Below are 18,043 nucleotides of genomic sequence, written 5' to 3'. Positions count from 1 at the left end.
AATATTGCATTTTAAGGGCACATGAGGTCTTCGTGCACTAGTAAAGCTGGAAAGACGCTACAGTATATGACCTTCGACGTTAACTTCAAATTTATAAAAATAATAATAAAACAAAGAAAAGTACATTACTGCACGCAACAATGATGGCATTTTTTTCGCTTGAAAATGTACAACATAACTACACTTATTTACTATTTTTAAAGTACTGTTCCGATCTTTCACGCGGTAATATTTGTATTAACAATAGTGGGAAATTACCATTAACAATAGTGGGAAATTACCATTACAAAAAGGGAGGTAATAAGGCAAATTATCAGAGGAATGGTTTTTTTTCCGTGGTTGTTTCCTGGCTGTCAGGAAATTCTTATAATGATACGTTCTAATGAAAATAGAAATATGAATCAATGACAAAAATGATTCAATTTTCAATTATTCTTAAACAAAACAATTTTGTATCTATTTAGTGAATGTTTTGAACTGCTTATAAAAGTTATCTTGATATACAAGTACATTCACACAATGAAATTATTTTGTTTCATAGCCTCATTTCATACTTTGTTTGGAGATAAATAATACATTAAGTAAAATCAATGAATAAAGCATACTCGTACATTTAAACAAATTAATTATGCAAATTATATAAGTCTAAAATCAATATCAATAGCAGAACATTTTCGCATGTTTGGGTTTTATATTACTTTTGAAATGATAATTGTTTTCGAGAGATATACATATCATTATGATATTTTATTATTTATATTTATTATTTATAACGTACAACTTTGCACAGTTGAAGAGACGCGAATGACGTTTATTGATAGGTTGGAACTAAAAAATATTATAAATGTAGTTGATGCAGTTCTGGACCATTTACTAATGTGCAAAATTCAATACCATTCGCTCAGTGCGGTTTTACAAAATACAAGTTGTTATCTCAGCTGTGAAAAATGAGATAAAATGAAAAGCGTTCCTGTATGTTGTGATCAAAAGTGGTAAACCACACTAAGTGAAATTATATATAATCATGTACATAATTATGCAAATAAAACAATTTTCAAACACCGAAGAATATGTAAAATATGCACTGCAAATATTTGTGCATATTATTTGTAATCATTAAAATATATGCATTCATTTCTTATTGTAAAATTTGACACTTTATAGAAAATAAATTCTTTATTACCTCCCTTTATTTACATGAAATGTTAAATTCGGTCAAATCTTTATAAATAATGCTTTTTGGAACCTACAATATTGATAAATCTTAATTTAAGCATCATATTTATGATATAAAACCATAAAAAGTTGTGTTACAAGATCTTTAAACGCTTTAAAGGTACTCCACTGAGGTACGGCCGAATGTCACAAAAAAAAGTAAAATTTCACGAACCGATAATTTTTTGTTACCTGCGTGTTAGGGACATTCAAACTGAATCAGTGATACATTGATATGTGTTCTTTGGATTGGCAAGTCGTTTGAAATACATATTTTCTCCAATTTTGTGGCAAAAGCGTTTAAACACCTTTCAGTTTGCAAATCTGAATAAAAACAACGGTCACGTGATGATTCTCGGGATGACTAAAAAGCGAAACGGAGAATTTTTTTGTGTATCGGCAGCAACGAAAGTGCGAAAGTGGAATATACCAACAATCCATAAATTTAAAAGCAAATTTTGGGTTTGTTTGTTAAATTTCTTGTTGTTCACATATGTTCTTGTGAGAAAAATATTTCAAAAGCAATTTCAATATATTTAAAGCATTACATTGTTGTAATCATGTTTTTTTCTCCATTACAATAATGAACAGGGTGTTCACTAGCTATGAAATCCTGAGGGTCATTTTGACTAAGTTTTACCGACTACAAGGCAAAATCCCCATGATTTTAACAAAAATTGACCCATCAGTTAAAATCCTGAGGGTCAAATCAGGCCTTTTGGAAATTTGAAGGGTCAAAGAGTCATTTCAAGGGTCAAACGGACACCCTGAATGAATTTAGCTAAACGTACGGAGTTGAAAACTGACATACACAAATTTTACAAATATTCTATGTTAATTTGAGAGCTTTCGTGTAATTATTAAATAATATGTATTAACTTTGTAATGGTTAAAATATCATGATATCTAGGCTAAGAAAATTTACTTTGTCAATCAGTGTAATGGGTCCTATTTCAAAGGTCACTTTGGTTTATCTGACACCCGTTCAGGAAAAAAAAACTTCGTAATACCTTTTATACAACGGACATGAACTTGAGTATTGTAAGCATAAAAAATCACACGCACACACAGAATGTTATTCCAGATATTTCTCTTTAACTCTGATCAAAGCACTGAAAGCACTGGCTAAATAGAGAATGGATCCGGCCTCATTATAGGACATCTAGGCTTCAACTTTATTTGTTAATAATTCTTATGTATGTCTAGTGCATATAATTAAAATTCTATAAGAAAAAAAAATCGATCTCCTTTGCTAGATAGATCTGAAATTTAATATTTATCATTTTACATACATACTTGCATATTTATCCGCATTGGATGTAAACTTTGTTGATGAGAGGATTACTACGTTTTGATCTAGACATTCAAAACTATAGGTAATTGTTATCTGTTTCATGCACATGGTAAACATTATCAAGAAGGTCGGAAAAGAGTTACAATCTGACTCAGAGTCTATTAATATTATTATTATCATTATTGATTTAGAAGATATCCTGATAAATTTCTTTCTTATTGGAAGGCATCCGTACTAGTGATGGGTCAATTGAGCTGTGCTTTAATGTTAACAATATATTGAAGCTTCTCGGTGGAAAAGAAATTGAGAGCGTTATAAGAGTAAAAAAGGAAAACTGGAATAAAGACAATCAAGGCGACGGCAACGTTCACAGGACGCAGCCCCAGACACAGTCAAGCTTCCACAGCAAGGTTATTGTCGGGACTAGTGAAACAAGCATTTGATAGTATTGCGGGCAATCCCCTACCGGTCCCTCAAAAAGTTCTTTAATTGTCATACACTCCTGTGTATTGCCATTTATAATGAATTTGAGGATGAAGTCTGTATTTGAAAATATCGACCACAAAACATAATAAAATAAGTTTGTCTATATCACAGTAATGTGTTAAGTTTCCATGCTTAGTAAGGAAATTATGTTTATACAACTTTGTCATATTATTACGATGTGGGATTTTAAAGTAAAACCGTAAATCCTATAAGGAATGAAGAAGTTGGAGTGAAAATACCAGTTTCTCGAAAAAAATCTAAGTTCAAGGGGGACATAATTCTGGAAATAGTCTTGCTAGAGTATTTAACCTTCTCAAAAATGTCGAGTGATAATAAGAAACATATATATGAAGTTTGAAGTAGATACATTAGGAAATAAAGAAGTTATTTAAAAAAGACAACATTTTTTCCCCTAAAAAATCTAAGTTCAAGGGAGGTAATACTGATATTTTTTGTGCTAGAGTTATAAACCTTGTCACATATAATGTGGTTGATGACCAGAAACTTATATTTAAAGTTTGAAGTAAACACCTTAAGAAATAAAGAACATATAGTGAAAAAGCTGAAAATTTAAATCAGAAATCTTGAAATTCAGGCTATTTGTTGCCATAGCAACCAGAATTTTCAACATAGGAAGAAAAGAAAAAGATGTGCATAATCTCCAGACTGCCATCTACCCATATTTCAAGTTTCATAAAAATATTTTCAGTACTTTTTGAGTTATCACTGGATCCAGTTTATGTGTTAAATTTGCCATATTTTCAGACTATTTGTTGCCATAGCAACCAGAATTTTCAACATAGGAAGAAAAAAAAAGACGTGCATAATCTCCATACTGCCATCTATCCATATATCAAGTTTCATAAAAATATTTTCAGTACTTTTTGCGTTATCGCGGGATCCAGTTTTGTGGACGGACGGACTGACGGACTGACTGACAGACAGACGGACAGACAGACAGACAGACAGACGGACGGAGGGTAAACCTAAAGTCCCCTCCGGTTAAACCGGTAGGGGACTAATAAACTTAAAACTGATTATATAGTTGTTCTTCTTTAAACCCTAACTTTCTTTCAAATTTAACAAAACAAACAAAATCATGATACTTGCAAGACAAATTTGAAGGGCAGGTAAGTAAAAGTAACTTTAAGAATTCAGTAAGATATTATTAACCTCACCTAATACAACAACCATTGCTGAAACTATATTTTATAATACTTCCAACTCCTAGACGGTATACAAACTTGGGAAAGGGCAATGCATATCTTAACCATTGTTTTTACTCCTTATAGCCTGTTTATCATGGCATACTCATTGTTAATAGTTTTGTAAATATTTTGATAAAAAAAGGTCAGGTTCATTTCCCGACTATTGTGAAAACACGAGTGACTGGTTTCAAAAACTGCAACGGCCAAATATTGATCGGATGTATTTCATTGCATAAATAAGTTAGGAAGAGAACCCTGCTTTTCTTGCTTTATAGCACTAAAACCTTTACTTTTCTCTACTTTTGTCTCTTCTTTCTTCCTGTTTTTCATTTTTTTTGTTTAGTCTTTTTATTTACCACTTGAAAGCCTGAAATTAAATTTTTCATTGATACTTTAGCCGTGGTCCTGTGTTGCTTGGTCGTGTGGGTGTTGCATTCATTGAATGTTAACATTCCTTTTTGTATTTCTGATCGAAAATCAGGAAATACAAAGCTAACATTCAATCTCTGACACAGCGGTTTCACGACAAACCTAACAACAAGCAGTTCTTAAAACAGCTGAAAACTAGCAATTTAAAAGAAAGAAATATTTTCATTTTGTTATAAGTATACAACAAATTACAACGCATTCAAAGTTTAAAAGTAGCTTTGGGTTATAGAATTGTCAATGAATGCACATTCACAAATTACGCGGATGAATATCATTTTAATCAATGAAAATGCTATTTTAAGCGATGTCGAGAGCGTATTTCACAAATAAATCTGACTGTCGAGTAGTGGAATATATACATGTCGGACTGTTTTGGCGAGAAGATTTTTGTTAAATTATTTACATCAATATTAAACAACAGGTTTATCTTGAACAAAAAACCTCGAAATTAACCCGAAATGCAATGGAAAATCTAAATTTAGTATCACTTGATTTTATTCAGGCATTGTTCGTATATCTTCTCCGTGGTGCAAGGGTAACGCGCTCGTTTAGTGTGTCTGGGGTTCAAATCCAATTCAAGGCAATTATTTTTTATAAAGTTTCTTTGTTATGGAAACAGCCACGATATACAAGGATAAAGTGTGGCTGTCATAAAAATGAACATAAATGATTTTTGATGCAACTCTAGATAGTCATGCAGAATTCCATATGTATCAAACTCTGGTACCAAGCAAGAAGAATTATAGTACATAAAAATAAACTTATACAGGAAAATAATACAGTTATACAGTGCGATTTAGATTGCAAAGATCAGAAAATACCACAGAGCGTGCAGCCTTTTGATTTATCTTGTTTTTCGTATGTATGTTCTGGAGATTAGGTGGGTGGTTCTCGTAATACTTTAAGATTTATAAGATTGTGTATTAAAAGCCTTTGAAAATTGTTTCGGAAATACTGGATATCGTTTTGAAAATTTATAGAGCTACTGAAGTATTTTAAACACATGAACGAAAAATTTCACAGTAACAAGCCTATGTATTTCGGTTATAGTGATTATACCGTAATCAAACGTTAAAGGTCTTCTAAGAAATATTCTTTGGAATTAAAGACTAAGTGTAAGCACTAGAACATAAACCACCAGATTGCTTGCAAAATCTTTATCGGCAGGATAAATTGGTTCAGAAAACATAATTTTTCACAGTCATGATCAAATGAACAGACTGTCATTTTCTTCCTGTTACCGAAAGATACGAACAGATTGTCATTTTCTTCCTGTTACCGAAAAATACACACCAGGAAGATTTCAAGTAGAAGACACGTCACTGACATAATGTTCTTAATATTTGAATAGAAAAGAATTTGCTAAAGCCAATTTATGAAAGAGAAATCGGGGATGCTACTTATTAAGTTATTTGCCCATAAAAGAGGGTTTATTTTACTCGTTTAGATTATTTTCAAAAACAAAAGTCTCAAAAAGCAAAGGTTACCTGATATTAAGATGTAAACCGCGACATATAAAATTAATTTACCTGTGAAACTGGAGTGAAAATGTGTTAGTTTATCCGGTTTTTTCTTCAGTGCCTTCAGCACTTTGATCTTATCTGTATTACAAGTAAACTATATCGTTTTCACCGAAAAATCATTAAATTCTACACAAGTTTCTAATAGAATCATAAACATTTATTGTATCATAGTTTGAAGACTTTTCTGTTGAAAACGTGTCAGAGGTAAATCGAATTCATATACATGCACAGTGCGTAACTGGAGTGCAGGTAATAGTTCCCAACACTCCAGAGCATGCCCATTGATGTACTCATTCTTTTTTTTGCGGGGGGGGGTGCTTTTTGTGGAATAACGATAGAAATGCCATATTCAGAAGCTTGTTCATAGGTTATTTCTGGGGTTTCATATTGTTACAACAGGGAACGTGCATTTAATTTTGCCTATGGTATGAACATGATGTAATTGTGTGTGGAACGTGTATGTACGATCCTATCAAGATAACCTTTGAAACGTCATTCATTACATACACAGATGCCCGTTTGTGCCAGAAACAATTTTGCAAAGGGGGCATCTGAGTTCTTGCTCCACCAGTAAAACTGAAGAGTCGCCAAAATGACCTACACAGTTTTGTGTGACGTAACCCCCACTCCATCCCAAAAACAAACAAATCAAATGAGACATGTCATTAACTGTATTTGATTTAAATACGTTATAGATAGCGTTAAATACTTTTATTAGTATGATTACACTGTGCTCGTTATAGTATAAATATCACCGATACATTATGTTTGCCTTAGAATATTGAAATTGAAACTGAAAAGTCAATGAAAATAATTGTACATGTATATAATATCTTTCCGTTTTGTCTAGAAAATGTCCGCTTCGCTGGCGTTTGATTTTTCAAGACAACGAAATTGCTACCTTGATTATCTTTTATACAGTTTTTCTTCGTTATATAAACATGATAGGTTAGAGTGTTGAGAAAAAATCAATAGACTTTTTTACCCCCGTTTACTCTGTTGTTCCAAAAATGTCCGTTGCGTATTTTAGTTATACCTGATGAATTGTGGGTAACTTCTGTACATGTCTGGGAAAACCAACTTTCATTTTTGCATCAAAAGCTAATGTGAAAATGCATTTTCTAGAATAATTGTTGTTAGAGGGTTGGCTAAAGTGTAAGTTATTGTTATTTTAGTCATAATATTGTGATTTGTGAGGAAATTTGTTTACATTTTTTTTGGACACCAAATTACCTGTCAGACCTCAGTGTAGCCCCTTTAAGCTAAGAACCTTACATAAATACGTTATTTTATCTTATCCTGGTTATATATAGATGGAATTTGGTTGTCTGTGTGTAAGATCCAATTATTCTTTTTCAAAATTCAATCAATGATTTGGAAAACTACAGGCATTAGATAGCTTTATACACTTTAAAAACAGGTTAAGTTGTCAATATTTTGCTTATAAACAGCCGATTAAAGATACATAGTAAATAGTTCCGTTGAAAAATATATATTTTCAAATTCCATTGTGGTGACCCGCAACGAACGTGTTAAAATTGAAAAAGATATTTATATTTCTTACGTTGTAGTAGTCAGGCCCATCGCCCTTCGTATATATAAACATTTGAACTCCGAACAGTCCATAATTATTATTCTACAACAACACACTCAAAATTGATATCTATTTCTTAAAAACTGCCTTACATTTTGCATTCATGTTGTTATTAATATTTCACCTGAACTTCTGAAGTGTATTATCCAAGACTTTAGAAATACAAGACATTTCTTAAATATAGATTGCATGGTATCAAAGGGAACTTTTCTATCCTGACCAGGAATGCCATTCTTAAACACAGACTACTTATAGGCGGCGGGTTTGACTGTGTGCATTTCGTATGATCTCTCAATATTCAACTTATTTAACAATTGTATGATATCATATTTTCACCTATTGTACATTTTAATATCCTGCTATCAGACTTTATATGTTCATATTTATAATAGTGACTGGACATCGGTTATAAATTTCAGAGAGTTTTTCTCAATAATAATTTCCCACCTTTACAAAAATGAACCACTGTATAAATGTGAAGGACAACGGGTAAGTGCTGTTGTCCTGTATTTATAAACAGATGGTAAAAGACTTGATTAAAACTCATTTTAAAAGCAGAATGCAAAAGCCTTTGGAATATGGGATCAATAAGGAATTGCTGTTCCATGCAAACAATACTGTAACCTATATTTTTAAGTATCGCATACTATAATGAATTTTTAATGCATACCGATATTCAAATAATGAAAATTAGCTTTTATATACAATAAGAATCGATATTTGTTTTCTCGGCTGTGTTTAGTTTTAACAAGATCTATAGAAAAAAACCCGCCCGCTCCGATACGTTTTGTATCTTTGTAACTTATTATATTTTTTTGATAATCGTTTTGCTTTCATAGAGAAATTTGTTTAAAGTTTTTATCGATAGATACCCAGGGCTTGTAAATATTACATACAAAGTAATTCTTTTGTTCCGACACGATAGAACTCAGTGCAGTGTTTATTTTTCCGCGGAATAAGGTTTAGTGCAAGCTATTTGAGGGCCATTGAGAAAGTTATCTAAAATTAGTTATCTTTTTACCCTTATGCTGCTCGAGCCATCAACCTTTGCCGCCAGTAGAGAGGTAAGCCTACAGATTCATACAGCCTGGTAAGGCTCTACATTGTCGGTAGCTGAATTTGTATTTTGATATTAAAGTCATTAAACGTCGAAAAGCACGTTCCAAGTTAAAAACATGGCAAATTCAATAGGTTAAAATGTTAGCCTGCTATAAATATAATCATATACCGATTCTATTATTTGTGTATTACTTTTTTATTCAAACTTTTTTCTTCCAATGCGTCAGAACGGAAGGAGCTCCAAAGACATCAAAACCTCTAAAAACATAGAATTGGAAATTCTAACATAGTTCAAGTGAAGCACTTAAAACGCAAAAGAAAATTGCATAAGAAAAAAAAATATGGTCAGAATTAAATTTTAAAAATCAATTTAGTGTGTTTCCTAGCCCAATTTGAGTGAAATACGTTGTCTCTTAGTACTCTTTTTTCCGCACCAAATGTAATAATTCTGGATAAACGGGGTGAGGGGATGATCTTAATATATACACATAAGTTAAAGATCATGTATATTATAATTGAGGTGTAATTTTATATATGTATATAATTTTGCTTATAAAACAAAAATATTGATAAATCTTAATTTGAGCATCATATTTATTATATAAAACCATAAAAAATTGTGTTACAGGATCTTTAATAGTCTTGAGCTACATCAAATGGTATAAAAATGTCTGAAAAATATTTGTAGTCCCATCATGTCACAAAACTTCAGTGGATTTGTTTTTGGTTAGTACATACAAAGTATTGCATCATAGATATGTCTAAGCAACAAGTTAGTATTAATTGTCGAAATAAAATAATAAGATTTTGAAAAGATATTTAGCATATTTATTAACACTATGAAAAATAAGTTAATAAAAACAATATTTATATAAAGGAACGATTGGTGTGAAATATGTCTTGAATTTAATAATCAATTATACATTGTATAATGATTAAAAGCTTTTTCACTTGTAATCTATTATATTATTTCTAACTTGAAATAGTATATAGAATTTTATAGTTTTCATTATAATAATTATTGTTGTTGTAACAGTATATGAACCAAGCACTAAACTGAAAATGAATTTACTTAATTTATACATTACGCTTACATGTTAAAAGCGTGTGTAAAACTGTATGACCCGTTTCCATTTACACTGTTTTAATTGAGAGAAGCATAAAGAAATATATATATACATCATTGAAATTCAAATAGGCAATGTACTACAAATAAATGAGTGCGAACGAAAACTACGTCTTTATATTATTATAATATACAAAGATTCTTTGATATTTTATGTAAATTTTTCTTACAATTTGATTCCAATTTGTTATAAATCAAGCAGACAAAGAGTATCTGCATTTTACCTAGTGCATACCTGTGTTTTCCTTTACATGTAGTTATAGGAGAGAGATAAGCCAGTTCCAATAGGAACAGTCTGTTATTTTTCCAATAGAACAGGACATTGTGAACGTCCCGCGAATACCCGGGTCGAAACTGGGCTGAAAAGAGATATCGATTCCAGAACAAGTCTCTTTGTTGATTTGGAAAATTTTAAAGCTTCTATTAATCCGCTTTCAGGGAAGTTTTTAGACCTGTCTAATCAATGATCTACCGCCTGCAGGTTGCCTAGAGATGTATACCATAGGCTGGTTTTGTCATGTGTAACAATACAGGTTGGAATTATTCATTAAGAGACGAAGTTTGCTAAGTTAAGTCCATATACAGAATTCCGATATCGGTTATACCACAGTGTTCGTGACAGTAGCCGTTCTCACAGTGGAAGACATATTGAATGTTGTTAGTTTTCAGTTCTTCTGAGGATTTGATATCAAAGCACTTATAAAAAAAAATTAAAAATGTCAGTTATATTGTCAGCGTGCCGTCGTCATTCGAAACAAAAAGTTCTTGCCCGGGCTTTAAAGAAAAAGGCAGAGAAGCAGTAAGTAGTTCTGTGTTTTATTAATACATTTATTACACTAATTTAAATTTCAAGCACATAATATATTTGTTTTCTAGGGAAAATGTTGGCTTTCATAGTGCTTAAAAATATTATGAAATAAATTCAAAAAAACTGTTTATCCTTACAGATATATGTTTTATTCAAGTTGACTGTTCATTAGATGCTGTAGATCCTCTTGTTATTTCACAACATTATTTCATCAATTTTGTTATTGTTAAAAAAGCTATGTATAATGCACTTAGTTGTATATATTATATTCCAGAGATTTCTTAGATGTTTCTCCTTAAAATCAATTGAATTGTTTTCCTATACAATATAAATTAACATCATACAGAAAGCTGACTTTGCAGTAGAGAACTATCTCATTGTGATGCTATTTTTGTATCGTTATTATTATCTGTAGGATCGTGTAACAAAGACAATAGAGCATGAAACGTTCAGCAGTAAATTGATATAAATAACAAGTCATTTGAATGAATTGATTTACGATAGACTTAGTTTAAGAACTCAGAAACGCAGATTTTAAATCACGATTTACTAGATTGCTAGTTTGTCAATTAAAGGCATGATTGAAACATTGAGAGAAATCATTACAACATCTAGCAAGAATCTAATGCTAAATCCACTTTCCCGTGATAAATGCAAACTTCGAATGCTTTATTGCAAAACAAAATGAAATAGTAAAGATAGATTTACGAAACATATTACATTTTGCAAGTCTATTTGATAATATGAACTTATCAGAACTGGTCAAAATAAATACCTCTTGTAGGTTTATTTTGGTCTTTGTAGACTTTTGAATATCCATTGGTAATTTTGTTTAAGTTACTAGAATTTTGATAGAAAAGAAATACAGACTACCATTGGAGTTGTAAAATTTAATTGTTAAATATACCTAAAATTCACCCAAACGATATATTTTTCCACAAAATGAACTAACCAAATACCTTTACAGCAAACATTCTGAATAAAAATGTAAGTTCACACTAACTAGCTTATACTTAACATAATTTATACTGACTGAAAATATGTTAATTTGACAATTTATAGTATTGTAAGAAATTGATAAGTCAAAATCAAGTAGATTGATCTACGCTGGGCACATTTTCCACGAGTATTTTTTTTTTGTTGGTGAAAACACTAGAAATGTATTATTTAGAGATTCTTATAAAATATTGCTTGATTAAAAAAGTTCAAATGATCTTAGGTTTGTTATCAAGTATGATACTTATTACTATCAGCATAATTATTAATTTAATGGTTTCATAAATATTTCATTATAATTGACTTTGATCAGTTATCATACATTTCAATAACAATGATACGGTGGAAACAATAGAATCAGTCTTATGTTAGTCGTACAGTTATTAAGTGGATATCTTAACAGTCAATGACATTATTTTATTCGAATTTAAAGGCAACTGAAAACTCACGGGTAAGAATTGTTTAGTATCGTTTCTTGCACGCCGAGCAAAATGTTTTAGAGTTCGAATTAAAGTGGCATTGTGCTCATTTTGTGCTGTCAAGTTGCCCTGAATTAACTAATTACTTCAAAAGATTGACTGATGAAATAATTATAAACAAATAGTTGATAATAAAAAATGTTTTAAATAAAATATTAAAAATTCCTTAAAGATAAAAAGACTGTCCCTCTCTTTTTTACGAATTGGACATCATCGATACAATCCGAAAAATATTTAATAAGAGTATGGTAAAAGGCAATTTCATATGTACAGGCACGCCATTTACACTTGGATAGGCATAATGTCACTTTAGATAATTTTGGTTTTACATAATACCCCAGAAATAATTGAACTTTTGTTTGTAGTTGTGAATACGTGACTGTAAACCCCCCTCCGCCTCCCCCTACACACCACCCCTTCCATCACCACCACCACCATCATCAAATGTCATGTGTTACGGAAACTAACACATAATAAGATGTGCAAATTAACACAACACATCAATTGATAATTATAACAATTATAATAATAATAATAATAATAATAAACAAAGAAAACAAGAACAACAACAAACAGTCTGATATATAACTGGTTTGATACTATCTGATACCGCGCACAATCCACGTAGTTTTGTTAATTTTCTAGAAGTAGTAATGTTATATAAATCGGTACAGTTTAATTAGATTAGGGCGGTGCGGGAGGGTGTAACAGTAACTTAGCATTGATTCCTTCTGTGTTTAACAGCTGGAAATTTACAGTCACGTCCGAATTTTATTTTCACTGTCATGTTATTTTATAACTCTAACAGATTCGGTGAATCGGCATGCAAGAAATGAAGTTCATATTCAGCTAATTAGTGTTGGTAACAGTATCTTTTTTGTAAGAATATCAGCATTTCCCTGTGTCTACTGAAGTGCTAAAACCGTTCTCGGGTAGCAAGATGCTTATGTAGGTTCACTAACCGAAATAAATATAATAATCCAGTTCCGCCGAAGATTTGTTAATTGTAGAAGAAAAAAAGAACTTTCACTTAAGAAGTATACGTAGAAACGCTTCAAAGCAGTAGAATTTTAGTATATTGTACATATTTTATCTATTTTAAGTATGCCTCAGGAAATAATAGTGCTGGTAGATAAATATATTAGTTAATTTGCTTAGCCTTTCTTTCCCATTTTGCTTTTTGTATTGGTCTAGATGTCCTTGTTAGACTGATAACCAATCCTTAAGTAGTTCATACGAAATTTAGATATTTACAATTGATTTAAAAAAATCAATCCCCTTTTAAGTTTTCTTTTATTATCATTATTTGAAAATGTAGCATTTCAAATGCCCAATCAAGATTAAAATGTAACAAATATAAATGACCTTTTAATCTTTTGTAATTGTGATGAAAGAAACATTAACCGAACCAACGCCATCTGACGTGAACAACAAATGTACGGAGAATGTAATAACTATATTTGGATCAGGGTTTTCAAAATTATTCTTTATTATGACATCTTATCAATAAATCAATTAAACTGTATGAGGTTTGAATATTGCCAATGGTCCCAGAGAAGATATAGCTATAGTCGCCTCCGATGACATTATTAAAAGCAACACGTCAATACCAGAAAAAGCAAATATTTGTTTTATTCAAGATAACATTTAAACGTATAAACAAGGGAGCTCCTTGTAAATATTGTATAGAATAAAAGAGGTAAAATATGTTCAAAGATGTTGAAATACTATTGACAACATTATGTTTGTAAAACACTTGGTGTATGTCAACAATATTATTTTTTATTTTAAAATAACATACCGTTTCTTTGAATTATAAATGAAATTAACCCGCTGCTTGACATACTTTTCAACATAATCGTTTTGTAATAATAAGTGAATGATCGATTTTGCTTTTATTTTTTTCCCAAAGCAGCATTTGGTGAGAAAAAAAACATTTGCTTTTGTATCAATGGTAAATGGTTAAAATTACTAAACATTGGGTCTTCTGCAAAGCAAGTACAGCAAATGTACACATATTGATAGCACAATGTACTCAACTGCCAAACCTTATCATAAAATATCAAATAAGAAAAATCAATATCTTCTATTAAGTTGTGTTTATATTAACAATATATACATAACTTTAAAAGGCAATCGATAAATATAAAGTTACTGCTGACAGTTTCTAGAACAGAGAAGCGGTTCAGACAGACCTTATTTCAGAAAATCTATCAATTCATAAAAGGTTTAGCAAATATGTGCTAAATGAATCCAATATCTAAATACTGTATTGATACAAACTTTGTATACGATTAATATACACCTATGCTTTATTATTTGAATGTTTGGATAGTACACCAATCGCCTCTGGGGCAAGAAGAAACAAAATAATAGCATTTATTTTCACATTTCAGTGTGTATATTTAGGAAGAAGAAGAAATAGTTTATTTCGGTAACTTATACATTTACAGTATCTCGTTACATACAATAATTACAAATATAATAATTCTGTGGTCACATGACAAAAGCAAAGAAAAAAATAATAAGAAGAATACAATTGATTTAAAAAAAATCAATCCCCTTTTAAGTTTTCTTTTATTATCATTTTTGAAAATGTAGCATTTCAAATGCCCAATCAAGATTAAAATGTAACAAATATAAATGACCTTTTAATCTTTTGTAATTGTGATGAAAGAAACATTAACCGAACCAACGCCATCTGACGTGAACAACAAATGTACGGAGAATGTAATAACTATATTTGGATCAGGGTTTTCAAAATTATTCTTTATTATGACATCTTATCATATAATCAATTAAACTGTATGAGGTTTGAATATTGCCAATGGTCCCAGAGAAGATATAGCTATAGTCGCCTCCGATGACATTATTAAAAGCAACACGTCAATACCAGAAAAAGCAAATATTTGTTTTATTCAAGATAACATTTAAACGTATAAACAAGGGAGCTCCTTGTAAAAATTGTATAGAATAAAAGAGGTAAAATATGTTCAAAGATGTTGAAATACTATTGACAACATTATGTTTGTAAAACACTTGGTGTATGTCAACAATATTATTTTTTTATTTTAAAATAACATACCGTTTCTTTGAATTATAAATGAAATTAACCCGCCGCTTGACATACTTTTCAACATGATCGTTTTGTAATAATAAGTGAATGATCGATTTTGCTTTTATTTTTTTCCCAAAGCAGCATTTGGTGAGAAAAAAACATTTGCTTTTGTATCAATGGTAAATGGTTAAGATTACTAAACATTGGGTCTTTTGCAAAGCAAGTAAAGCAAATGTACACATATTGATAGCACAATGTGCTCAACTGCCAAACCTTATCATAAAATATCAAATAAGGAAAATCAATATCTTCTATTAAGTTGTGTTTATATTAACAATATATACATAACTTTAAAAGGCAATCGATAAATATAAAGTTACTGCTGACAGTTTCTAGAACAGAGAAGCGGTTCAGACAGACCTTTTTTCAGAAAATCTATCAATTCATAAAAGGTTTAGCAAATAACGTGCTAAATGAATCCAATATTTAAATACTGTATTGATACAAACTTTGTATACGATTAATATACACCTATGCTTTATTATTTGAATGTTTGGATAGTACGCCAATCGTCTCTGGGGCAAGAAGAAATAGAATAATAGCGTTTATTTTCACATTTCAGTGTGTATATTTAGGTTTTTTTTACGTCTACCGTTCCTCTTCAAACATCTTAAAGTTAGCATTAGATTTGTGACTTTTTGTATAAATACACCGTGGAAGTAATGTATTTGAATAATCTTCAATAAAGAACAATAATCTTGTAATGTTAAAAATACAGTAAAATAAATAAATACATAAAGCATTTTTTTATCCAATTTAGTTAAATGACGAAGTGTCATTTTGTCGACAAAATAATTATCGTAATAGGATCACGTGACGAATGTATTTATTTATTTTTTTAATTTTATGTATAAGGTTGGTAAAAATTACTCCTCTTATCAAACCAATTAATTGCCATGGTAATTGAAGTTTTTTAACACAATTCAAGTCACTTCTTAAATAAATAAATCTGTATATATTCATTTATCAAGTGCTTGCCTTTTGTGATTTTTCGGTTATGAGTTTAATAAAACACACTTAAAATCCATTGGTAACTAAAATAATTTGCGAACGTGTTAAATCTATGTTCCGCAACTCCTCTTTGTAATGATGATTATTGTTATTGAAAAAAAGCATTTATTTTTCTTAAGAAATTAAATCTATTTGTGTAAAAAGAATAAAGGTCGGTGTGGTGATGTTTGACGTACTCCTATTACTACATTCTCAAAATCTCAAAGAAAACAAAAGAATTTAAAACAGAAATAATATCAAATCTGACTTGGTGAAGACGTTACATTGGAATTTTGATTTCTTGTAACGTGGAACTATTATCATTATGTAAAAATGAATGGTTTAATATTACATAATTATATAAAAGACTAACCATTAGTCTGCGTGTGGCAACTAAGTCTACTCATGCGACCAGGACATACCCTTTTCCTCTGATCATTGTAGGCAATTTGTCGCTATTAAGCCAGTAGATATTTTCTAATTTATTTCCCTGAAAATATTGAATGGTTTTGTATATATTGAAACTAGGACAAATCAATTTAGAATATTTTAGGGTAATATCTGCTGATATAATTAAAGCATAGTCTCACTATCAAGCCAAATCTAAACACCAGAAGATTATTTAGAAAAAGTATTTAACCATCATTCTATATGTATTATTTTCTTTACTTATTTATTTACAAAACAAATTCAAACGCAAATGTCCAGCCTTGAATAAAAAATTTAGTTTTCTTCCCAAAACATTTGATACATTCGGGACTTGACTTATTTACTTGAAGCCAACGTACTTTTCACGGCAATGCTCTGGTACTTTTGTGTTTAAATATTTCATTGACATCAATCAGCTTTTCAATGAATAAAATATGTTTGTCTCTCCGAGTATCAATTTAATTTCAAACCATTACTTGGAAGGTTATTTTTTTAAATAGGTTTAATTTTAAAACCACTTAACATCATCACCTTCATATTGATTGCATGTTTGTATCGCACTTTCTGTTTCGAATCGATGGATTTTAATTTCCACTGATTATGATGACAAAGCAGCCAATAATTTGACATGAATCTTTATTCTGTGTTTTTTTTTAAAAGTCGCACTTGGTCACACTTTTCTGATTGTAAGAGTTAGTGTTAGGTACACAATCGTCTCAATCTGCTATCTTTATACAGTAATAACTAGCTTTAAAACACCCTTTTATATATTTATGATGCGAAACCTCTGGGAACATGTAACGCAGGTAGACCAATTAAATCAAACAGACCGTCGTCAAATAAATCGCTTGCATGAACGATAAAACATGTAACAGAAATGAAACTTGCCAAAGGATTTGTTAGCAGGTATCATCTATGAGTTTGTCATCAGTATAATATGTACCTTGGTATGAGACAAGGCGACCAGTACAATTTTATTTCTTTATGATACTGCATTAGTATTTGTACAAATGTATCAAAATATTCAATCATTGAATATTTTTGAGCTGAACATATAATTATTACCTTTAAGGTATACTCACTCATAGTATTGATATTATTACAAGAGATCTAAAATAAATGTTCATTAAACCAACTGACCTATTCTGTGAATCTAATGTGCAAATATCCGAAATATTCAAGATTATATGAAAGGTTTGAGATATTATGAATAACTTCTTTTTATTTGGCATTAAAAAATGTACATTTCTCATTTTTAAAGATAATTTCCAGTGTACAGCTGTTATGTG

At 30.4% G+C, this 18,043-nt stretch overlaps 1 protein-coding gene across 3 annotated transcripts in view; it reads left to right on the top strand.

Annotated features, from left to right (window-relative positions):
- Window positions 1-10,384: 10,384 nt before the first annotated feature.
- LOC132738063 (uncharacterized) overlaps window positions 10,385-18,043 on the top strand; it is a 30,404-nt gene continuing 22,745 nt past the window's right edge. Inside the window, exons 1-2 of one of the 3 annotated variants that reach the window (XM_060725489.1) lie at window positions 10,385-10,733; window positions 12,172-12,189. In XM_060725489.1, the coding sequence (XP_060581472.1) occupies window positions 10,651-10,733; window positions 12,172-12,189 (101 nt within the window). In that variant the 5' untranslated portion in view covers window positions 10,385-10,650. The remainder of the gene's footprint in view (window positions 10,734-12,171; window positions 12,190-18,043) is intronic. The other 2 variants (XM_060725488.1, XM_060725490.1) reach the window with 2 other exon arrangements.

Source organism: Ruditapes philippinarum, unplaced genomic scaffold, assembly GCF_026571515.1.
Source record: "Ruditapes philippinarum isolate M1 unplaced genomic scaffold, ASM2657151v2 ctg1031_1_1_1_1, whole genome shotgun sequence".
Classification (NCBI taxonomy): domain Eukaryota; kingdom Metazoa; phylum Mollusca; class Bivalvia; order Venerida; family Veneridae; genus Ruditapes; species Ruditapes philippinarum.
This window is presented reverse-complemented; position numbering and strand designations above follow the sequence as displayed.